The sequence below is a fragment of the Dermacentor variabilis genome, chromosome 3 (genome assembly GCF_050947875.1).
Source record: "Dermacentor variabilis isolate Ectoservices chromosome 3, ASM5094787v1, whole genome shotgun sequence".
NCBI classification, from domain to species: Eukaryota; Metazoa; Arthropoda; class Arachnida; order Ixodida; family Ixodidae; genus Dermacentor; species Dermacentor variabilis.
The window spans coordinates 189,125,764-189,150,829 of NC_134570.1; the positions used below are offsets into that span (position 1 = coordinate 189,125,764).

The following is a 25,066-nucleotide window of genomic DNA, read 5'->3' on the forward strand; positions in this document are numbered from 1 at the left end:
TTCATTGTGCAGATACTATTTAATACATCTAATGTAACTCATGCTGAGCAAAAATATCCGGCTGTGCATGTTGCTAGTAGAGGGGATATTTTTAATGCCGCCGACCTTGTGCTACAGTCAGCTGACCCTGATTTTCGGCTGTCATTGTAAGTGAAATACTCGGGCAGGCGCTATAGCTAGTGACTTGCTCCGGCACGCGCTCTTATCTTTTACGCCGTGTATCCAGCCCTCCCGGATGGACAGTAGCGTGGACAGTTCCGCCCGTAAGACGTGGTAGGTGCGCACGATTAACGGCGCGTTAATGGCAGTGATATCTTATTGTACCCGCGGCCACGTCAAGACCTTTGTTGCGGCATCAACTACCGCCGTTCCATGGCTACATTCGCTCGCGATCAAGCCCTGTTGAGCTTTTGGCGTGTACCATTTCCTCAGTGTAGAGGCCAGAGTAAGCTACCGCCTAGACCGGCCTCTCTGCCTTTTCGTGAACAAGATGTTCTCCCTCTCCATCCTGATTGTGTGCTGCTACATTGCTACATTCAATCGCGAGCTAACTTAACCCTGATTCAGTTAATCGCCGTCAATCCATCGCGATCAGGTTTCTTGATCACATTTGTAGCGTTTTGATTTTTACTGCATATCGGACAAAGACGTAGAGTGCTATGGACCCACTTAGCGACAACTGTTGTACTTCCAAAGTGCTCCAATTTCCTGAGCTGGCATCTGAATTCTGAGCTATCTCAGTTCAAAGTTATCGGCGTTCACACTAAAAATGAAAAGACAGCCGTTAGCAACGTTAGGCGCGTGCCGTTTGTCGAGCCTAAGCCGACTATGCAATACTGGTCAACGGCAGCGGCGACAGCTTGAATCTATCCACGTGTCCAAGTGTGCCATTGTGTACATATTTCGAGTTCTAGGAACCAAATGTGAGTCGCACTAGTATTTTAATATTGTACTCAACGAAGCAAACGTATTGCCGGCGCTGAATCATGGCGAAGTCCTTTACTGATCCTGTTGCGGGGAAGGAAATTTGCATTTACAAGGTCATGTGAGGCGTCAGAACTCTGCAGAAATGAGGATTGAATAACGTTTACTGTCGTACCTCTCTGTCATGGCAACGCATGCGTGCCTATAGCGTCTATCCTTTACAATGAGGGCGCGACACCAATGTTGCCTTGCACCAGAACAGCATTGTCGGCGCTATGAAGAAGGTTTGCAATGCTACGCTCCGTAATTTCCCATAAGGCAGCTCGAAAGAGGCCATGAAACGGTGTAAACGAATGTCATGAGACCTTGCATATGTGGCACGCTCGACAGCAGCCACATGGTGAGAATGAGATCCAGCGGTGAGCCTCCCTGCTTCGGCAATGCACCTCAGAAAGACCGAAACAGCACAATTACCTTGCTTTTCGTTGTCTATAACGTAATTTCCCAGCTACCAGAGGACAAAACAGAAGCGCTTCACGCGGTGTTTTTCTGCTGCCAAGCTTCATGCGTGCACGACGCTGTTTATTGATCTAGTCATGCGTATTTTCCAGGCAGCATTGTCAACGTTTCAAGCATAGCATCGACAATTGCGGTAAGTGGAATATTAAAAAGACCTTAGTATGCTCGTCGTAATTTGAAGCAGGGGCTTATATGTATACGGCTTAAAGGTAGCCATGGTATATTTCCTTTTCATGATTCTCATATTTAAAAAATCCGGTGCCATTTCATTCTGTAAAGGTGGATGACGAGCGAAGCTGTGCATGTAGGCCTTTTAATGGCCAACTGTCAACTCCGCTCCGTCAAACGCTGTATGCACATAAATGGAAGGCGAGGTGCGACTAGCCGCCCCTAAACGATGTAGAGCCTTGGAAGTTGATGAGGCACCGGGAGGTATACATACCCATGTATTGTTGCAAAACGCGGCACTACACCTGTTACTAACGAATGCCGGCACGTAGAACAGACACTCACCTCGTCGCACTCGGAGGGCACAGATTCCTTCACTGTAGCCAAGCTGATCATGCGTTGATCGACGTCGGGGAGTGCCGTAATGGTTGTGAGGTCAGTGGAAAATCACAAGCTGCCACACACAACACAGGCCACAGAAAATTGGTTCCCACAAGCTCCCTCTGAAACCCGTCCGTTGCTCCGGTGGAACGTACTAAGTTTGCAGGATCGGGACCGCATGGAAGGTTTACAATTTTTTCCACCCTCGGTTTCAGTGGGCACCACGCTTGCGGGATCGCCACCACTGGAAAGCGGAAGGAAAGGTTAGGAAATACACAAGCGCTTGGAAGGCCTATAGTAAGAGGGCGGTGTGAACGCAGACATGGCTGACGCTGGCCAAAGTGTAGAATCTGTTCTTATTAGCTTAATATGTGATACGGATTGCATTTGGACCTAGTATATTAAAGTTACTTTTGCAAGTTTGCAGAGTGTTTAAATCCTGCTTCACTTCCGCAGCGCGTCCGCCTGATATTGCACTATCTTTGAGATCGGCCCACGTATGGGGAGAAAGAAAGCCATATACAGCTTCGCTGTAAAAACATAATCCAACGGCAAAACGGTAGTTGAGCTGACACCTACAATTCATTTTCTGGAAGGGCATGAAACGAGTATCAGATGGCACAATTTGCTATGATGAAAAAGTGGCCATAAACAATAACAAGTGCTGTCCATCCGAGGTAATATTCACTATGCCAGGGGAGCATATATGCGACTACTTTTCTTTACCCATAAGGCCTCAACCTATTCCCGTGTAGTATGCATATACTTAGGAGCAATGCTCCTGCATTTCTTAGCAGCGCAGCTATCAGCACATTCCTGCCAACAGTGGCCACATGCAGTTTCTGCACTCATGTCCTAGCTACCGGAAGCATTGCGCAGGGTTGTGACTATGCACATGCGCCTGAATACCTTCCACACAACCTTAACGCGCCTTTCGCACACTTTTCGGCGACATAGCGTGAATAACCCTCTGTTGTGCTATATCGTAGTGTATGCCTGTCTGAAGAGCACGATCTTCACCCTCAAATTAAGGTATTTGCTTGCAGAGGTTAGCCAACATCAGCTAGTGGCAAACGGGGTGTGAACGCATTTCTTGTGGGGGGTGGCGGAACTCTCCTGTCCGGTTCATGCACACGCAGGGAAGAGTCTGCTGGGCCTGTTGACAGACGTTTTAACAAACGACGAAACCCAGCCTTCGAAGATGAGTACACAAGAGCAGACAAAAGACACACACTAGGACTATTAACATGGCTTAATGAAACACTTGGGTCGAAAAGAAAACCAACGCGCGCAAGCGCCATTCAAAACCAAGCAGTCACAAAAAAATATCGCTGAGTGACACAATCTAAGGGCGAGAAGAAAGGCGGTTAATCTTTTGGGAAGGTTCTGAGATTGTTTCGCATCTGCGGCAAGTTGTTTCTTCCTCCACTTTGATTGCCTATTATTCATCGTTTCTTTATTTCTTTTATTAATCACAAGTAATTTTACCCATGTTGTCCTGGGTGTCAGTGTTTGTTGGCTTCTCATGATATGAGAATATAAGGGCAGAATTTTTGCCAAAAATGCCGTTTCCTTACATGATAGCGATAAGGAGGGTACGCTCACGCACTGACTGTGACCTTGTTCTTTTTTTGAATTTTATGCGCTTCAATGACTTCCGTTTCACATTAGGTGGCTCCCCTACAAATAATTTCTGCATATTGATAAACAGGATTGCAAGGGCAACTGCGGTAGTAAGCCGGCAAGGCCGCCCCTTCACCTGAAGTCAGAGACGTTTCGTGCTCTATTAATCAAACATTGACACAGGGTCGCGTCTCCCCCATGTACACACTACAACACGAAACCGGTATCCGATAAAAAACACTGGTAGAGGAGTCTGCGAATTTAGAAATATGGTGAATAGTGCAGAAGCGCTTCGTTTTCCAAAAAAAAAAGTAGCCACTAGGCATGGCGTACGAGTGGTGTTCTCGGCTTCATGTAAGCTTTCAAGGCTTTGTTAGGAGTGAAGATCGGAAACGTAAGTCTGCACTATTCGCTAGGTTTCTAAATTCACAGACTGCACTACCTGTGTTGTTTATCGCATATCGTTCTCATGTGGTAGTGTGCACATCGGACAGACATATCGCTGTGCCAATGTTCGATTAAACGGGCATGAAGCGTGTTTGACGTCAGGTGGAGGGGCAACCTTGCCCGCTAAATTCCGAAGTTGCCCTTGCCATCCTCTTTATGAAGATGCTCAAATTATTGGTAGGGGAGCCACGAAATGCGAAGGAGAAATCATTGAAGCATATCAAATCCAAAAGCACGGTCACAATGAGTACGCAAGCGTACCCTCCTTTCGCTACCATGTAAATAAGCGGCTTTTTTTTTTTTGAGGAATGCACTCTTTAGGCTGTATCATTCAGCGATGTTATTTAGGACTGCCTGGTTTTGAACGGCGCATGCGCGCGTTGGTTGTATTTTGTTTACTACTCAAATTTTTCATTAAACTCTGCTGCTATTCCCAGCATGTGTGGTTATCTTTTACCTCTTCTTGTGCACGTATCTTTGAAGGCTGGGTTTCGTCGTTTCTCTTGTATACATAAGTTGGGCTGTTACGGAAGACAGCGCCCAGGCTTGATTCCTGAAGCGATGTGAGAAGCAAATGAGAGATTTGAGGAGGCGTCGCGTCACAACGTTCGGTTCCTGTCCCACGGTCGGGCGTGAGTAGACACCGAGGCAGGCAAGTTGACGCCAGTATTTCACCAAACACACACGAAGCCAATGAACTTTGCAGTTCTTTCTGCATCTATTGTTTCACTTTCAGGCGCCATAAAACGTCCAGTAATATATGCAAAACTAAGGGAGTTTAGTTTGCACTGCCTATTGCAAAAACACCAACTGGGGTTCAATAATACCGTGTTTCATTTCTGCTTTCACGCAAATTTGTTTGGATTTCAAAACCAGCTTCTCGTTAGCTACGCGGAATCACTTCGGAAATATAATTTTTTAAGAACATAGCAAAATGAAACTACGGACTATAGATTCCACATGGTCGAATGGGAATACGCTACTGGACAACGATGCCGGAACTGTTTTCGCCTTCGCGTTATTGCGCGGCTAATTCAATGTAATAATTTAAATTAATTTCAGAAGATCAGCTACTCTAGTTTCGGCTACAGTGCGATGTTGAATTGTTCGAAGATTGTAGACCCTGGCTATATTTACCCTTTAACTGGCAGCTCAGCAATATTGTTTACGTAACAAAAACATCTGCAAAAACAAGACAAATGTGAATATTGGTCTGTGCCTTTTCGTGACACAACTTCGTCTTTCTCTTTGTGCACGTGGAGGTCACAGTCTCGCCAATGCGATTTTTTTTCCATTGTTTAAGCAAGCTGTAATTTCTTATCTCCGTAGAGGTGCATTTCACGAACACCAATTCACCTTACCAAAGCATGTACCAAACGCCAGTTTTTGGCCATGAATTGACCACGAACCAGCTGATCAACAATATATTTGACTTACTGCATCTTGCTGGGTTTTTAGAGAAATGCTTCAGTATTTCAGCTGGTGTGTATTCGAGCAATATAAAGAAGAAATAAAACAATAAAACTATTCTAGGCCAAGTCTTTCTTATTCTGCCAGTTAAAGGGTTAAAAAGGTGCGGCAGGCGACAGAATTGCAGAGGTGTGAGCGACGATCCTAGCGTTCTCATTATTATACTTTTCTGATTAACGTACGCCTTAACGATTGAACGTTACTTTACCATGTGGCCTAATTAAATTTAATTCACATGCTGCATACCTATAGTCGACTTGTGTCAGTATGTTCTTGACGTATGAGCTATGCTTCGCTCTATTACAGGTACATTAGTGAAAATGAAGTGCTCTCGCAGTGCTACTAAAATCTGGAGAGATAAGACAACACCCTACAAGGAAAAAGCTAAATGCGCATAAGCTGGCTATGGAAGTTATAATGAGAACCAAGTAAACTTCACTCACTCACACGTACACAGTAGGTATTGTGCAGCAGCTATCAATAAACCAGAAGAGAGGTGTAAAGACATTATAAGTAAAGGAAAAGCATATCTAGGGATCCCGTAAGCGCACAGTTCATAATACGTTTAGGTGGCAGTCAAAAATAAAACATTCTAAACACTTGCAGAGTTCTTAACAAAGAACTATATACAAGGCTGGGGATATTATTTGTCGGTTAAATCGGCTGCTTTAGACAAATTTGGTTTTAAGGACAAAAAAGGCGCGTAAAGTTTGTACGCAATAACATGCGTTCGATCAGGGGTGTAAATATGTTATTATTTTTGGCCTTAATATGCACGCTTATAGGCCTTCTAACTACAGGAAAGGTGGTACTAGTAATTTTTTTGACGACACGATGTTCACGCTCATCAAACTTTTAATCGTCTCTCTGCGTAGGTCAACGTCGCAACACCTTACTGCGTAACGAAAGCCGCACTGGATCACCTGTCCCGATGCGCAGCACTAGGTAAGTGAGCAAGGCCACCCAACAAACTGCACGCCTCCGTGTGAGGGCAACCCGCGTAGCTGCATCAACGCGCTCTCCGCGCCAATACATACTCGGGAGACAAACATCTACTATGGCTAACATGTTCAGCTTGGGAGGACAGAGACGAGAGCGACTCGCTGTCACTTTAAGTACAGCGAAATGTACCACCTCTACGATTGGCATAGATGACAAAGAGCCTATGGAGTTGCGCAAAAGAAAAGTTGTATCCGATGGTTCTCGCTCACGTAAAAGATTGTCCATGGTTTTGAGGTCATCGTTGAAATCGGGCTGATGGTGACCTAATGGCAGAGTACACATGCACCACTGCTTCAATGCCTTTAAAAGATACGCTTCTGCCTGAATTTTTTGGCCAATAGCGCTCTCGCTTTGCAGAACTCGTATTTGGTCGACGAGATCCCGCGCTCCGAGTTGCTGCTGTTCAGAATGAGCGACTCAACACCCCCAATACAGGAAAGAATCGGCTTTAGATCTCTCTACTCCGCTTTTACGGCCATGCTTGGGTTGTCGTCTCCAATTTAAAGAAAAAAAACATATTTATTGTCTTTGTGACGCTGTTACAGTGGAGCCTCAATACTATCGACAGAAAAGCCTGTTTGCATTCCCCATTACTACCCTAATATCGATATTTTTGCCCTATTTAACAGTTTGTTTTTGCCTGTTCTCTTTGCCAACTTTGGCAACACATACACATCAGCACTGCAGTTTACAACGGTATGTTTCAGCTTTGCTTCCCTGGTATACTGGTGGTTGGACAGGTTCTAGATAATTTCATGGTAAATATAAGGGCCGGTGACGGCTAGGCATTGAAGCAAATTATCCGTCTCGTTTTTGTTAGAGCAGCATTGAAATATTTCTTTTGTGCTATTACCTTCTAAAAATAACTGCCGCTTTGAAGAGTGCCAAGAGGACATACAGAAGGTGCTTTTATGTTAGAAAGATAAATTGTTCCAATTCAAAGCCACCACATGGCCACTCCGCCACGACATTGCACTAACGCGTGAATGCACAATTTCCGACGCCATCGCTTTGTACTATAATATATTACGCTATTTTGAAGAAGAATGCAGGAGTTCAGATGAAATGTTTTTTTCTGACGCTAACAACGTGGTGTGTTTCCTTAATGTTCCAAAGCAAAATATGTCAACATTCTCTCTCCATTAAAATATTTTTTGAAAGAATATATCTTGAGTATGGTGGGGTCCGCTTGGTTTATATGTCTATGCGGTGCTTAACAGGCCCTTGGCAAGGCACGTTGAGCTTAAACTACATAATGAAGTCATCATACCTTGCTGGTGAAGCAGTGGACTGACACGGACAGAACAAAAGACACACAAGACAAGACTCGCGTAGCACCGAGTGTGGCCTTGTGTCTTCTCTGTGTCCGTGTCGGTGCGCTGCTTCACCAGCAAGGTATGTTGATCAATCACCAACTAGTCCAACTTACCACATTACTCAACATAATGAAGTCTCTGGCGGCCGGAATGACGTCCGCATGAGTTTTGTGCAAGGTGCGCTTTTAGCTACGACACAAGGCCCTACGTCTAATGAATTTTACATGCGTTAGCATTAGTAGTGTCAAAGGGTAAAAAGCGTATGTGAGTGAAGTGTGGAAAACCGGTAACGTGGTATATATATATATATATATATGCCACGTGCCATTAATTATAATATACAGAGTGCAACTCACGGTGGTGTGCTCCTGACCACTGTCAGTCGCACTTCGCTCATTGAAGCGGGTGGATGTGTCGAGTGAGCTCCTCAAGAACACGTTACAGTGTCGACACTTGTTTCCATAATTGACGCCGGCTAATTGTAATGCTACTTCAAGAGGCAACCTAGGCTTCTGAATTTTCAACCGACCCTTTCGGCTCAGCGGTTTCTGCCTCTTCCTCGTTTCGTACACACACGTGGTCAAGACTAACTTGGAAGCCTACACAAGTTTAGTTCCGACGCTTCACCAAGGGTCAAGGCCCTATGTGAACTTACAAAGCAACCCGTTCCTAATTAGCAAACAACGTCCGTGAGTTACCACAGCCCACTCCTCCATCCCCGTATTTGATAACTACTGTTCCACGCTCATCTCTTCCAAATTGAACAATGTTTCCTGTACGGACTCATGTGAAAGTAGAACCAACCCGGTGCTCTTGCAATAGGGTTGCGCCGAAGCGAAGCGCCTGTTACAGCGAAACTTGAGATAATGTGGCGACGAATAGATTTGAACAGCGCGATTATGTGTGGTCGAACACGAGCAGTAAATCATAATTAATACAGTATTCCTCAGTTCCTGAGAGGATGTTCAATTCTATCCATATTATACATCCTTATGCCAGATATATTACGCTTGTTGATTTCTGCCCGTTCTAATCTAGCTGTAGGGTTAGAGGCTTTCATACATTGGAGTTTCTTGATCAGATATTTCGTCTCCTCCGATAGCTTACTGGTCTCCTGTCTAACGCAGTTACCACCGACTTCTATTGCACACTACTTAATGATGCCCATAAGATTGTCGTTCATTGTTTCATCACTAAGGTCCTCTTCCTGAGTTAAAGCCGAATACCTGTTCTGTAGCTTCATCCGGAATTCTTCTATTTTCCCTCTTACTGCTAACTCTTTGACAGGCTTCTTATGTACCGATTTCTTCCGTTCCCTCCTCAAGTCTAGGCTATTTCGAGTTCTTACCATCCTATGGTCACTGCAGCGCACCTTGCCGAGCACGTCCACATCTTGTATCATGCCAGGGTTAGCGCAGAGTATAAAGTTTGTTTCATTTCTAGTGTCGCCATTCGGGCTCCTCCACGTCCACTTTCGGCTATCCCGCTTGCGGAAGAAGGTATTCATTATCCACATATTATTCTTTTCTGCAAACTCTAGTAATAACTCTCCCCTGCTATTCCTAGAGCCTATGCCACATTCCCCCACTGACTTGTCTCCAGCCTGCTTCTTGCCTACACTGGCATTGAAGTCGCCCATCAGAATAGCGTATTTTGTTTTGACTTTACCCATCGCCGATTCGACGTGTTCATCGAAGCTTTCGACTTCCTGGTCCTCATGACTGGATGTAGGGGTGTAGACCTGTACGACCTTCAATTTGTACCTCTTATTAAGTTTCATAACACCTGCCACCCTCTCGCTAATGCTATAGAATTCCTGTATGTTACGAGCTATATCTTTATTAATCAGGAATCCGACTCCTATTTCTCGGCTCTCCGCTAAGCCCCGGTAGCACCGGACGTGCCCGTTCTTTAGCACTGTATATGCTTCTTGCGCCCTCCTAACTTCCCTTGCCTAAAAGCAGTCAAGAAGAAACTAGGAATAGGCAAGAATCAGATGTATGCGTTAAGAGACAAAGCCGGCAGTATCATTACTACTATGGATGAGATAGTTCAAGCGGCTGGGGAATTATGTAGAGATTTATACAGTACCAGTGGCACCCACGACGTTAATGGAAGAGAGAATATTCTAGAGGAATTTGACATCCAACAAGTAACGTCGTAAGAGGTAAATAAAGCCTTGGGAGCTATGAAAAGGAGGAAGGCAGCTGGGGAAGCTCAGGTAACAGCAGATTTGGTGAAGGATGGTGGGCAGATTATTGTAGAAAAACTGCCCACCCTATATACGCAATGCCTCATGACTATGAGCTTACGGAATCTTGCAAGAACGCTAACATAATCTTATTCCAGAAGAAAGGGGATGCCAAAGACTTGAAACATTATAGACCGATCAGCTTACTATTCGTTACCTACAAAGTATTTACTAAGGTAATCACAAACAGAATCAGGAACACTTTAGACTTCTGTCAACCAAAGGACCAGGCATTATTCCGTAAAGGCTTCTCAACAAGAAACCATATTCACACTATCAATAAGGTGATAGAGAAATATGCGGAATATAACCAACCTTTATATATAGCTTTCATTGAATACGAGAAAGCGTTTGATTCAGTCGAAACATCAGCAGTCATGAAAGAATTAAGGAATCGGTGTATAGATGAGCCGTGTGTAAACATACTGAAAGATATCTATAGCGGCTTCACAGCCACCGTAGTCCTCCATAAAGAAAGCAACAAAATTCCAATAAAAAAGGCGTCAGGCAGGGAGATAACATCTCTCCAGCGCTATTCACAGCGTGTTTATAGGAGGTATTCAGAGTCCTCGATTGGCAAGAATTGGGGATAAGTGTTAATCGAGAATACCTTAGTAACTTGCGAATCGCTGATGTTGCCTTGCTTAGTAACTTAGGGCACCAATTGCAATTCATGCTCAGTGACCTGGAGAGGCAAAGCAGAAGGGTGGGTCTAAAAATTAATCTGCAAAAAACTGAAGCAATATTTAACAGCCTCGGAAGAGAACAGCAGTTTACGATAGGTAACGAGGCACTAGAAGTGGTAAGGGAATACATCTACTTAGGGCATGTAGTGACTGCGGATCCGGATCATGAGACTGAACTAATCAGAAGAATAAGAATGGGCTGGGGTGCATTTGGCAGGCATTCTCAAATCATGAACAACAGGTTGTCATTATCCCTCAAGAGAAAAGTGTATAACAGCTGTGTCTTACCAGTACTCACGTAGGGGGCAGAAACCTGGAGGCTTACGAAAAGGTTTCTACTTAAATTGAGGACGACGCAACGAGCTATGGAAAGAAGAATGACTGGTGTAATGTTAAGGGATAGAAAGTAGCAGATTGGGTGAGGGAACAAACGCGAGCTAATGACATCTTTGTTGAAATCAAGAAAAAGAAATGGGCATGGGCAGGACGTGTAATGACGAGGGAAGATAACCGATGGTCATTAAGGGTTACGGACTGGATTCCAAGGGAAGGGAAGCGTAGCAGGGGGCAGCAATAAGTTAGGTGGGCGTATGAGATTAAGAAGTTTGCAGGGACAACATGGCCACAATTAGTACATGACCGGGATAGTTGGAGAAGTATGGCAGAGGCCTTTCCCTGCAGTGGGCGTAACCAGGCTGATGATGATGATGAATACGGCACTGGTACTAGATATCTGACCAGAATTACGGCGTAGAAATAGGGACACAGGCGACAGAAACAACATGGGCAGGCCCAGGTTTTCATCGTCCGCGTCCAGGGTTGGGCAAAAATATTTTGCACTTGTATCACTATGCTATACAAGATAGTCGGGCAACAAGCATTTGAGATACAGATATAAGATACTAAAGCAATAATTGTATCCGATATGATACTATCCATTTATACCTTAAGATACTTCGATACATTCACAAGTGTGTTATTATATATCTACATCATGTAGCTTGAAGCGCGTATGCACAAAAATACTTGCTAGGAAATGCTTGCTTGCTTAGAAGGTTTCATTTAGGCCTCATGTTAGAGTGATTTCATTTGGTTTTACCGTCTGTCTTCTTTTTATTTAACTAGTTTTTGTTTTGCTAACGATTTTCTACTGGCTCTTAATTTTTTGTTGCACCTTGTTTTTTGACGCAGACGCTTTTCTATGGACCTTTATCGTTTATCACTTCTGTCCATTTCATTGTTTGTCACGTGTTTCTTTTTTCGCGCGGTCACATGTTTTATCAATTCTTTTGGTTAGTGACTATTAGAGATTTTATTTTTGATGCTAACACTGTACTTAGACGCATTTTTCTTGTTTTTTCCGTGTTATTTGTTGGTCATTATTCCCATAGTCGTGCGGGTTTTATCACTGACTGGGCCTTAGGCGTTTGAAGCGTGTTATGTAGTGGATAGATTGGCTGGTAGTGAAGTGTAGACGGTACTTTTTATGTCTGGTTTTTTGTCCCCGTTGGCTTGGAAAAAGACTATACTAGATCAATTGCCTCCTGTGCTGATCCACGTGTGGTTCTTGTTTGCTCATTCGATAATATGTGCCAGATAACATTCCTGAATGGTCGATAGATTGCTGTTTTTTACTTCTAAAGTTTATGCGTGACTCGGCGTGAATAACCGGCATAGGGCAGGCTTGTTGCGAAAAAAAACTTAGTTGTGAGTGACTCCGGTCCTGTCGTTTGTGTTCTTCCTGAGTCCTGGTCTTCTGCGCCTTGCCTTTACTACTTCAAGCATGAACCGACTAGCCCAAGCAACAGTTTTCCTTGACCATTTGTCTTGAAGTGAACAATTTCAAGCGGGCGACATAGACCACTTGGGTCTTGGCAGCTCTTCTACCACTCGCCGTGAGGCGAGCTATGTTACAGGTGGGCTATGTTATATGAGGTGAGCTATGTTATATGTTATAGGTAAAAGCTTTTCGCATAGCCGGCGTTTCCGTACTGGAGTCCACAGCCAGACCAAATCACAAGGGCCATAGGTTACCGGATGGGGGCGAATCTCGTAGCTTGCTTTTTATCTGCCCTGCGATGCAAAGTGCGCAAATGAGTAATACGACGAGCTTCTTCGGCAAGGCAGAGAGTCTCAGCGACGGTGGGATTGTCGTGACTACAGAAAGTTAAAACAGTGTCGAGTGCGTACCGGGGTAACCGTAAGTACAGCAGGAAGAAAGGGCTATAGCCGGTAGTTTACGTGTGCTTTATAGCCGGTATTTGTTTACGTGGGCTTTAAATGTGTCTCTTGAGCACACAGCACCTTTGGATTACACTTATATAGGAGTTCTCAGATGCCATCGTGGTTGTGGAGGAGACCTGTGACACTCCAGCGTGATCTATGTGTATCCATGTTTAATGTGGTCTTTTGTACTGTGCGTTTAAGAAAAAGGAGTTAGCTCACAGGGCCCTTTCCTGACTCCGTAATGAGAGGTTTGTCTTTTTTGGAGTGGTCCGGAGATTTGCGCCACTCTTGCGGCGCTAAGGGCGCCTTCTGAAGGGGTGTTGTGTCCATCGCCTGTTCTGAGACGCTGGACACCCGCTCTTCTGAGCGGTTTGTTTGATGAGAGGGTCTCTTCTCAAGTGACGAGACCCTCGAGGCCACCAGCCCGGAGGTCAACGGCCCCTTGTTCTGAAATAGCTGAGCAGTGCTAGTCGCAGCCGCCGAGGGGACGGATGGCGTCGCCGCCAGCTCACGGTGCGTAGTCCGGACAGCCGCCGGGGGACCGTTGTGACGCCGCCCCTTGGCGCTTCACTTCAACAGATTAGACACCCGCCCTTGTGCCTCCTTGAATGATATATTCTCTTTAACTTTAATTGTAGCGATGTCTTTTTCCTTCCCTGGTGGGTGGGGCCGCGATTACGCAGCGTGCTCAGCATCACAATTCACAGAGTGTGGAGCATTCTCACATGATTCGGACGGATGTGCACGTGTGCATTTGGCGCAGGTTAGTCGGCTTCGGCAGTTCTGAGAATTCTGGCCAAACCTGCGGCATTTGAAGCAATGCAGGGGATTCGGGATTCGAGATATATGGTCTGACTCAGAGCTGTAGATAATCTATCTCGATGACCTCGAGAAGCACCCTTGAACGGTATGTTCGAATTAGATGTTTGGTTCGGAGCACTTTACCATCACGCCTCGTCTTAGTTGTCACATTTATTACGTTCTGGTCACTTCATCCCTCCAAAAGTTCCCTCTGAGTAAACTCCATCAGATCATCATCACAAATGTCGCTACGAATGGTATTCCCAGAACGGTGGGGGGTGCCACTCACTGGAATGTCCCCCAAAGAAACAAGAATAGTTAGCTTTTTATGTTGCTTCTTATAGCAGAGCTCCAGAAGCTCGCCCTTTGCCAACTTTTAGAGTTTATAACCGGAACCAAGAACATCACTCACTGTTTTCGCAACCAATAAATGACAGGTAAATTTCGCTGGGCTTTCCTTTTTCTCAGAATGCATTACATTAAATCGTGGAAAGCTGTCAATATTTCGGCCAAAGAACTTCAACACTTCTTCGGTGCACCCTCGTTTCTGAGGGCGAGCACACAGTGGTGCATACGAACGTACCATAGGTATAGATAAAATTTTCTGCACCAGCTCTAGCCACCCACCAAGGAGCCCACCCAGGGGACGCTGCGAAACCTGAAGACAGGCCCTGCATACGCGAGCTGTACACCACTGCTATGACCATATATGAATAACAGAGAGTAGCTATGTCCCACAAGGTTAACCCTTGCTGCCCGGAGAATCGGAAGTAAAATGATATAAGGAGAGGGGGGCGGGAAATATTGAAAATGCGGGAGAAAGATAGAGGAAGCAAAGGAGGACAAGAAAACAAAGGCAGAGGAGGACAGGAAAAGGCCACTACCGATTTACCCCTTGTGGGTCAGTCCGGGAATGCCGTCTACGTGAAGCCGAGGCCAAAGGGGTGTGTTTTTTTTAATCATGGGGTTTTACGTGCCAAAACCACTTTCTGATTATGAGGCATGCCGTAGTAGAGGACTCCACAAATTTCGACCACCTGGGGTTCTGTAACGTGCACATAAATCTGGGTACACGGGTGTTTTCACGTTCCACCCCCATCGAAATGCGGCCGCAGTGGCCGAGATTCGGTCCCGCGACCTCGTGCTCAGCAGCCTAACACCATAGCCACTGAGTCCCCATGGCGGGTTCCAAAGCGGTGTGCTGCCTCCACCGAAGGGCCTTAAATGCCCAAACACTCAGCTTCGGCTCAACCCCCAGGATCCCCTTTTCTCCGAACACGGCTAAACCACGCGTGGTTAAATGTGGCAGAGTCAAACGCTCGTGTGCTCGGGCACGTGGTCTTGCAACACACCAAATGCCTGTTTCCGCAGACTGTCCTGCGAGGAGGAGCTGCCAATAAAGAAGCGAATCGAAACGTAACGAAAAACAAATTGATCTAAGACGGCGCATTACATAGCCGTATACCATACTTTGTTTGTTTCCAAGTATTAAATATTTTAAATATAATACGGAGCCTATATAAAGGGCAGTTTCGCACAATTACTATCAAGAACATTGAACTTTTTATGAGTATGGACGCAACCACTGCAAAATGTTTCTCTAGCCTCCACAGCGTTGTGCCTGAAGCCTGAAAGGGAGTATAATTACTAGAACATCAATAAGGACCATCTGCACGATGGCGCAAATACCGCTGTGATGTTCTGCTTTATCCGTAAATGTATTACCATTTAAGCATTACGCAAACACCGGACAGGTGTACAGCACCTACAACGATGGTAGCGACATTTTTTTCTGTGACGCATCGGGTATACAGAGAGTGCATCTTCATGCACTCTCTGCACAATGAGTACAATGACCTATCAAATTCTGCTTATGTGCGGGCGTAAAGCGTTCGTTACCAAATTATTTACTTATTCAGGTGGCCTAGTGGCAGCGGTATCAGCTTGAGAAGAAGAGTTCAGCCAACGTTTATAGTTTCGCACGGCGATGTTTCGATAGCATTATCTTGTATCTTATGACACAAGCCTGCCTAGATGCATCATGATAAAGATACAAAATACCCAAAGAGTATCTAAGAGATTATCAAAGGCACAGTGCTGGGCAGTATCTACGATACTGCCCAGCACTGTGCCCGTCCTTATTGCTGCGCCACGTTTGTGGTCCAAAACCTGCACCCGCTAGCCATACAACTTAATTTATTGGTACTAGAATATCAGTAAAACACGTACGGAATTACATGGAACAAAGTCCCGCAAAGAAAAGCAACACATGTTGTGCAGACGCTCCGAGTACATCGACGTTGAGTTACAATCTTGTCACATAATTGCTCATGGAAAGAACATGTGTACTGAAAACAGGAAAGCCCGCTCTCGCACCAATGCCGGTAACAAAGTCACTCACGACGCTTCTCGAGAAATCTTTCACCGCGCGCGTCACCCGTCATCAGAGCAGCGAAAGCCCCCCCCCCCTCCCCCACCCCCACCCCCGACAAACTGCACCCCAGAAGACCCAAGACGAAGCAGTCGTCTCCTGACGCGGCCACGCGGAAGACAGAATGGTTGTATATTGTGAAATCCTGCTGCGTTACTGTAAGGCAAGAATGATGTACCCACCTCCAGTCAAGTCACTCAATGAGCACTAGTCGAAAACATGGCGACTATTACGGACACGCACAATCCTCACACACTCGCTGTACACTCACATCTACGCAGATGCTTGCGCACCACTATGCAAAGCGTGTGGGGCGGCTCGCGCCGACCTCGACAGTATTGTCCTCAAAACGCGCCTTATAACCATGTTCCGTCAAACCCATTAACTGGGCATGTCCCGCAGTGACACACTCCATTAAAAACAGTGCCCCCCACTCCTCAGTTCATGCCCAGAGGACGAAGTCTGGGCAGTTCGGCTGGCCGACGACGCCGCCAAGTCTCAAGATCTGGCCTCCGCCTGAGCAAGGCAGCTCCAGTGGGGCTTGTCTCCCGGCCCCCGCCTCCCTTGTCTCCAGCAAGAACGTTTAATAACGTTTTGTCTCCCTTCCTTGCGCTTAGACCGGATTCATTTCTTTTGTCTGTTTTTTGACTATGTATGCTGTTTCTGTGCAAATCATTGACAAGAGGAGGAGGAGGAATAAACCTTATTTGTGCACAGCAGATTTGAGACCTAGGCCTCTTTCCATTTTTTTTTAATTTGCCTCGAGGACTTGCCACGCAAGTTGGAAGTTTATTTTTTTTAGTAAATATATTATATTTTATACCTTTTTATCAATAGAGTCAATAATTAAGCATAAGCGCTCACTCGTCTCTTTAAGTTATTCATCGCTCGCTATCGCACAGTTTATCTAGGATGAATTAGAGCCTTAATACCTGAATGGTGTGACCCCTAGCCCAGACGAACGCAAATACATGATCTCTCTGAACGGCGAATTCATCCGTTCAGCCAGCTGGTGACAATGCAGTGAGCCACATCGAGTTAGGGATTCAGTAGTAGTCATCCGCGCTGTTAATTCATCCCTTCTTATTACTGATGGCACTTCAATAGTAGAGGTTGTTCTCTAATTTATTTTATTTTTACGTGTTATCTATTTACAGAGAATGCGCCATTTGGGGTGCGCGTGAACACCGTCAAGTAAGTGAAATACACTATGTTTCCGTTTTTGGTCTTCTTGATGATGACTTCGTTGTGCTTGGCAACCGCTCGCTCCATCGCATGCGCAGGATCTACGCACGGAACGCAACGAACAGACCTCGCTGGTCATGAAATACTTCGAACGTTAGCACGTCTCGCATTCCCTCCGTGTATATAATAGCCTGGCACAAGTGCACTGAGCCTCCAGAAGGCCTTCGTAGGAAGGTTAACATTTCAAAAAGAGTTCATTCAAAGGTAGTGTAGAGGTAGTTTCAGGGTAAATAATGTATGGCTATAAAGCAAAACGACGCAGCAAAACGTGCCAGTTAAAACAAGCAAGGGCGGTATCCCGACAGCTGCATAAAAAAAAAAAAAAAGGCGCGGCGTGCCGCGTCAGGATGGCTGCAATGGGAGCGAACGTGACGGCCATCATAGTTGAATTCTCGGCCACTCAAGAGGGTCCAACAGCGCTAGTTAGCGGGCATGGGACTCGTCGGGCTACGGCGTTCCAAGCGCATTCCCGGCGCATTTTCTGTGCTGATCCCATACAATAGTCACCGACTGAATATACCTATACGCCCTGCGCTATTGCTAGCAGATGGCTCGCTAGTGCTATTTACTAACTTGTTTATCTTTTTAGGGACAACTGGTTATATACACCAACTATGATGTAACACAGGTTTACCACTTCAACGTTGTGTTCTTTATTGTCTTGTGACTGGCGCAGCATGGCCTGAGTAGCCTTTGCGCCATTAAACCCCTACTAACCAATCAACCAACACCATTTCCGATGCACACGGCAGGCCGCGTCTTTTTTAATTTTTTTTTTATCCAGCAGCCATGGCTCTACATTGATCTTTAGAATGTTAGAATGACTGGCGCTGGTTTTCGCTTCACTTCGTCTCTCCTGTATCGGCACTTTGTTCTGAAGATGAATGGACACCAACATGCCCAGGTATCGGTTCTTTTAAAGCCGGGACGTTATTGAATAGAGTGGCCTTTTGCGTTAAACACGAAAATGAAACTATATTCTTTTCCATGTGGGCCTTGTCATGCATGCAATTGTACAGAATGGAACGATACAAGAAATTGCTGATTTTAGTGGTAATTTAAAGATTTGTAAAGATAATATCCGAGAATGAGTTTGTGTTCTAAACGAGAATTATTCACCGGGGCACCTCAGAGTATATACCGCCGCCCTACTGAGCTCGAAGTCGCGTTTTCAATGATAACGAAGTTCAAAAACGCTCGCTTACTTAGTTATAGGTGAGCGCCAAAGAAACCCAAGTGGTCAGAGTTATTCCGGGGCCTCCTGCTACGGCATGCATAAAGTAATATCGTGTTTCTTTCCCGTGAAACCCCAAAATTTAGGTAGACTGTTTTGTTTGCATAGTTGGTACTGTTTCATCCTCGTATAAATTGTACTAATTTACTACTGTGTGTTTTCGCGTTTTGCGCCATTTCTACGAAGGTGAACACAGAATTTGTCAGAATTTTAGGATACTAAGTCTGCTGAAACCGGCAACCCTACAGGCAAGCAAGGAGCCTAAATTGAATGAGAATAAAGCGTAGAAAAAAATTGGAGGACGCTTAAGCTTCGCCTTCAAGAGTGGAACGCGATAGGGTTATCGCACCCCGTTCGCACCGCCCACTCATTCTCTCGGCATGCTCTTGAGTCACACAAAGACGAAATGTGCGCCTGAGCAAGCAGAGCGAACCAAAGAACTCAGTGTCTCGGAGGGAGAAACGATCTACGCGAGCCGAACGTAGTCATCGGCACGGACAGCCGGGCCGCGACGCGCCATGAAGCCGGACACGAACATGGGGCTGACGCCTCCATGGGATCGTCCTCTAGAAGCGGGCGTGTGGCGCGCCAGCTGTCAGGGCAGCGCCGTACATTGTGAGGAGGGGGTCTTCTGTGTTTGCCGCAAGACGGCTCTGCGTGCTTGCCAAGCGCAGAAGAAATGTAGCAGAAACGTTCTTCGCTACGCGTTTAGCTACGACTTCTGTAATTTAGATGCTCATAATTACCGATATACACCGCAGTATAACTTTCTACGGCATGTTTGTAAGGCAACACAGCATTCACTAGAGGCGCTTTTGTCCCGCTTTCAAGCATCGAACTCATGGCTGAGTGGTAGCGTCTCACACTCCGGAGACCCTGGTTCGATTCCCACCCAGCCCACCTTGCAAGTTGTTTTTATTTATAAATTGCCTTCCGCCATTTTTCGCTCACGGTCAACGCCGCCGACGACGATGACACGACTTTTCTGCGACACGACCACCTTAACGTTATCGCGTTAAAAATATCTTGAAATACTTGATAGAATCAATGCGCTACATTTTTTTTCGCTCTCCAGACACCAGCCGCTAAAAGCGGCGCGCATATCTTCAACGTACTGGAGCCGCGCATCGTCGTTTTTCACATAATTTAAAGAATTTTCTTGCAACCTGTGCTGCTCACGCAGGAGAAGCCTACACACAAACTTCCCCATTGCGCATTTTTATGAAGTTTCAATTCTATTCGTGACTCCTGCAGCTATGCTCTGGATGGCGGATGACACTTGCGGGTGATCTTATTTTTAGTTTGCTAATAACCATGAGAATGCGAAGTTGCCGTCATCACTGTGAACTCTTCTTCTGTGTCATATACACCTCGCATATCCAGAATTTGCATGCCCGTTCCCCCTCCCCCTGTGCTGAATAGCAAGCAAGAGCACGCTAGTATCCGGTCGACCTCTCTGATTTCCTTCAAATAAGTTCTATCTCTCTCTCTCTCTCTCTCTCCCTCAGAATTTAAACTGTGCTAAATAAACGAAAAATGTGTGAGAAATGGCGTTAAATTTCACATAATGTTTAATGATTACCCTCTTGGGAAATTCATTTCATGTGGCAAAGCTTAGGTTAGTGAACCAATGATCCCACTTGCAGGAAATGTGTTGCGAAAAAGATGAAGCTTCAGTTCTAAAAAAACAAGTACCAAAGGTATAAACACTTTCGCATATTGAAATTCCGCTTATCCGATAACTGATATAATTGAGTAAGTCGGTGCAGTTGCCATGGTTCCGCCAAGTTATGTATGGCAGAACTCCTTGTCAGCACATCGAATCGTTCAATTACCAGTACCTTGAGCTACATGCCACTGTGCATCCGGTTTGGGGCAGCTTTCGCAAACAAGCGTCACGTGGCGAAACTGGCGCCAAGTCACTTCGACAAGCAGCGATGCTGTAGCGCTGCTGTGTGCTATAACAAGGAAATGTACATAAGAAACGCGGGACACGTGCAACTGGAGACTCAGCTGCAGATATCGGAAGTCTCAAGATAGATTTTTGCTGTCACGAGTACAGGTGTTCAGAACAAAGACAAGATTCAGTGGGCCCAAAATATTCTAATGGACAGTTAGCTACCCAAAAACTTGACGGTGGCGGTTAAGTGCGGCAAACTCAAGTGCCTCGAGCACTGAATCAGAAACACAATTTCTTGAGGGCACATATTAAGGAAAAAAACACGGATAAATTGTGCCCTTGGTAGATCTCAGCTACTAGAATCCAAATGGACCACAGGAACACACGGAAATATACTTTAAATCATAAACTGTGGGCAACCTAGGAATACCTCTTCAGCTAACGTTTCGATCAGGGTTCTTATCAGGGCAACAATTGACGCTTGTCTTCATGTAGGCACATCTCTTAATTGATTACTGTGGATAAGTATTAGCTACTTGAAGGACAACATGAGTCAGTTTCGCTATCAGTAAACGAACAACCAAGTAAGAGAATGGCGGTTCAAACAATTGAGGATATATATTCCATTGTGCCGAACTGGGCATTTCAGTGTCGTTTCAGTAATCTAGCGTTCAAGGTTTGTAATGGGGAAGTGGGAACTCAAGTGGAAGCTTTACTGCAGGGGCTCCTCTTTAATACATGGGAAATCGGCAATCGTTTTTCTGAGCAACCACTGCACCGAATTCATTGAGTTAGGTTAAAGCAAAAGAAAAAGAAAGTAACTGTAGTGATCTCAGCAAGTGAATTTTTTATTTAGAAGTCAATATGTTTACAGCCCATGAAAAGTGCAAGATTTCAAGACACAATACTTGAAGTACACAACTCTGTATCTAAGCAACTAAAAAGGTATCGCAATTCTGTAACCTGTACCTAATAATACATGTAAAGTGGATAAAAAACGATATGTGATATGTCAACGTGAAATATAAAAGAGGTTCTGAATATGACATTTACAAATCCCTTTCAAATATCGTAATCAATTCACATAATCAGTTCCCATAAGTTTTAAATTTATACGTCAAATTTGTCTGTTTTAGAGGCTCTAACAGATGGAGTTGATAGCAATGCGATTTTTGTTTTTAATGCTCAATTACGAATTCGTAAACTCCGCAAGTTTTGTTAAGATTTAGCGATTTACGACAATTCTTGGAAAGAATTTTACGCCCTAAATAACAATTCTGTTCACTGCAGTCAATATGGTTTCGCTTTCTCTCCTAAATGTTGCAAAGATCATCCAAACTGGTTCAGCGGTTTTGTCAGAAGCCTTCTTGCGTATTACATTTACTCGACTAGCCGGCATCGGAGATATGGCCTAGCTAAAGCTTCCTCTAAAACACGGTGTCGCAAATTGTTTTTAGGTGAGGACACTCGAGAGGCGCGATCGATAACGGTATCAACGTAGCGCGCGTCGATTCTCTGACGGCAGCGACAATCGGTGGGACGACGCAATTTCGAGACCGAAAGCGTTTTATCTCTCGTTGCTATAGCAATCGCCACTTAACGGGAAAATCTAACTGATTAAGCAACGCGGAGGAAGTATGTCGCTGGCGGAGAGGAATGGGCGGCCACGTTTGGAACATCAGCCTGCACTTGTCACTGAATGCAGATTACCCGCATTCAGAGACAATGCCGCTTGCTACACCAATGGAAGGTAAACATTCGCCTTGTTCAAGTTGCCGACACATAGTCGCTGTCGCCGTGGGATAACGCGCTTGAACTGTTATTGCATCATGTGGTCGATCGCGCCTCGCATCCAAGCCGTCCAGTGTGCCCACCTGAAGAGCGTATTTCTTACACCATGCTCTTAAACAATGCATCCAACCACTTCCATAGGAAACCCATAGAGAAAGAAATTTCAACAAGAGTGGACACTCCCCTATAGCCCAGCGGCCGAATTCACTGCAGCGCACCAAGCGGATGGTATTAACACCTTCCAGTTTCGGTTTAGGACGCGTGCGTTTTGTGACGCCAGTTGGTACATGCCACGCCGGCTCCGCTGATTGGCGTGGCATTTTTTTTTTGCCTTCTACTGCTGAACCACGCGCGGCCTTGGCGCGGAATCGTTTTATTATTTAGTAAAAGCGATTGCGAACGATCTTTACAAGCCTCCGGCGAATCTGTTCGTGCAATTTCATAAAGAAAGTGCAAGACGTCTTCTGAAATGATGAAATGTTTATTTTTGTCTGAATAAATACTCGTTCCGGGCTTCATGTGCATTTCTCCAAAGCTAGGGCACCACGTAGACAGCAGTCGTCGCCGTACGAAGCTCCACGGGATACCATCAGCTGAAAAGAAGTAAATTACAAGCATGTATCCTTTGGGTATATTGACCTAACAGAAATATTGCGTGTAGAGGCGAACCGTGCGTAAGCGGTGAATGAGCGGCTTTACAGATAAATTCACTTTTAAATACATTTCATAGCAAATAGACTCCTACCAAAGAATGCCATAAAATCTGAAAACATCCGATTTTCAAGTATCCCTCACTTCACGGGCATTATTTCCTGCACTTTCAGAGCACACATACACGGGTGACTGCGCATTTCCAAAACAACTTGGCCTCTCGACGCGATAGTATACGACAAGTGCACAGAGGTGGCTACAACACAGGGTCTCAGCCAGACCATGTTACACGCTTGCAGAATGCCTTCTAGTCACCCTCATGACAGAGTCGTGGGTGCAAAGCCTGTTTACAGTCGGTCAGAATACAGAAATGTCAAGTTCTTGAGCTCCTTGGCGTTATCTTTTACGTGCCATGCCTGCTCAAGCAACACACTGCCGTGTTATCACTCTTGGCAATCGCTCGTCTCCTTTTCGACAAGCTTGAGTACTGAATTGTGGTATACATAGTCGCAGGGCCATAAAAAGCGTCACAAACTTTCCCACTAAAATTCACCACACGCAAAACTAACTCAACACGGCCGGCTTCCTTTCTTGCCAACAGCTTCACAATCCCAGACGCGGCGAGCATGCCTCAAGATATCTCAAAGGTCAAGAAATGAATTACAATAATTTTTTTTCGTGAAGGAATGCGCCAGGAACTTCGCCAAGTAAGATTCAGTATACGCGAAACTAACTGCGGCCCACAGCTGAGCTGCTTTTCGCTAACTGCGCATCTGCACCGAGCGCGGTCACTGTGCTTGCAAAGTACTCCGAAAAGTAGCGAAATTAGTTACATAATGTCTGTGGTCAGAGAAAGCGCCGAAACTTGTCCCGGTGAGACTCAGTACACGCGAAACTACGTCCCACGGCCGATGTGCTTTTCGTCACAAACCCAGGTGCGGCGTGCGTGCCCAAAAACTACGAAATGAGCTAGGGTGGTTGCTTGGGCTAGTTGGTAATTTATGATCAAAAATAACGTACAGCGCGAAGGACAAGGACAGCGATATGGACAGCGCTGTGTATGTCGTCTATCGCTGTCCTTATCCTTCGCGCTGTACGTTATTTTTGATTAAGAAATGAGTTATTATAATGCTTGGGCTCAGAGAAAGTGTGCAAACATCTCCCAGTACGAGCAATTAACGCAAATTAACTAGGCTCGGACGGCGGAGCTGTTTTTAGATAACTGTGTCATTATATAGGTTCAGTTTTGTGCAGTAAGCCTAAATGTGCTTGAAGTGCGTCGCAGACTGTCAAACAAAATTTCTCACCTTGCTGTAGTCCTGTAGTGCAGCGGTGCTGTTTCAAAATGCAGACGGAATGCCAGAAAACGCCGGGATCCCGACAAACGGGCTACATACGAAAGAGACGGGTCACGAGCAGGCGAGCTTCACATGCGCAGCCGGCCTCGCTCGCTTCGGTGGCATGTCTGGAAAATCACGCATGCGTATCGCGTGTCTGGCGCGCCGCTAGCTTGTTGCTACACTCTTAAGCAAAATTACACCCTTTTGCCACAGAACGATAATCGTCATCTGTCTTGTCCGCGCTTCCTTTCTCTAACGCGGCGAGGCCGGTACTTTCCATTAACCAACGACATGCGCGTTATCAGCATGCCATAGCATTCCCGATAGGAAAGGAGCAGGCGCGGTGTTTTCAAGAAATAAGCGCAAGCAAGGCAGAGGGCGATTATCTTTGTATCGCAGATATACACCCCAAAGAGAGTACCTTTTGTCTACGCTTTTACACTCTTCGAAAAATTTACACCATTTGGGGCGTATCTTGTCCCACAACAATAATCGCCATCCGTGTTGCCCGCGTTTCCTTTCTTTATCGCTGCGAGCCCGGCACTTTCCAGTCACGAACGGCATGCGCGTTATCAGTGTGACGCAGCATTCTCGACAGGAAAGGAGCGAGCGCCGAGTTTTCAGGAAAGGAAACGCAAGCAAGGCAGATGGCGATTATTG

General features: G+C 45.5%; 1 protein-coding gene and 1 pseudogene across 4 annotated transcripts in view; both read left to right on the forward strand.

Moving 5' to 3' along the window:
• Nucleotides 1-25,066, forward strand: part of LOC142576571 (3-oxoacyl-[acyl-carrier-protein] reductase FabG-like) — a 112,965-nt gene that overhangs the window by 82,554 nt on the left and 5,345 nt on the right. For 2 of the 4 annotated variants that reach the window (XM_075686750.1, XM_075686749.1), the window contains exons 5-7: nucleotides 1,536-1,576; nucleotides 6,408-6,477; nucleotides 17,403-17,439. In XM_075686750.1, the coding sequence (XP_075542865.1) occupies nucleotides 1,536-1,576; nucleotides 6,408-6,477; nucleotides 17,403-17,439 (148 nt within the window). The remainder of the gene's footprint in view (nucleotides 1-1,535; nucleotides 1,577-6,407; nucleotides 6,478-17,402; nucleotides 17,440-25,066) is intronic. The other 2 variants (XM_075686751.1, XM_075686752.1) reach the window with 2 other exon arrangements.
• LOC142576814 (U2 spliceosomal RNA) lies at nucleotides 2,315-2,494 on the forward strand (annotated as a pseudogene).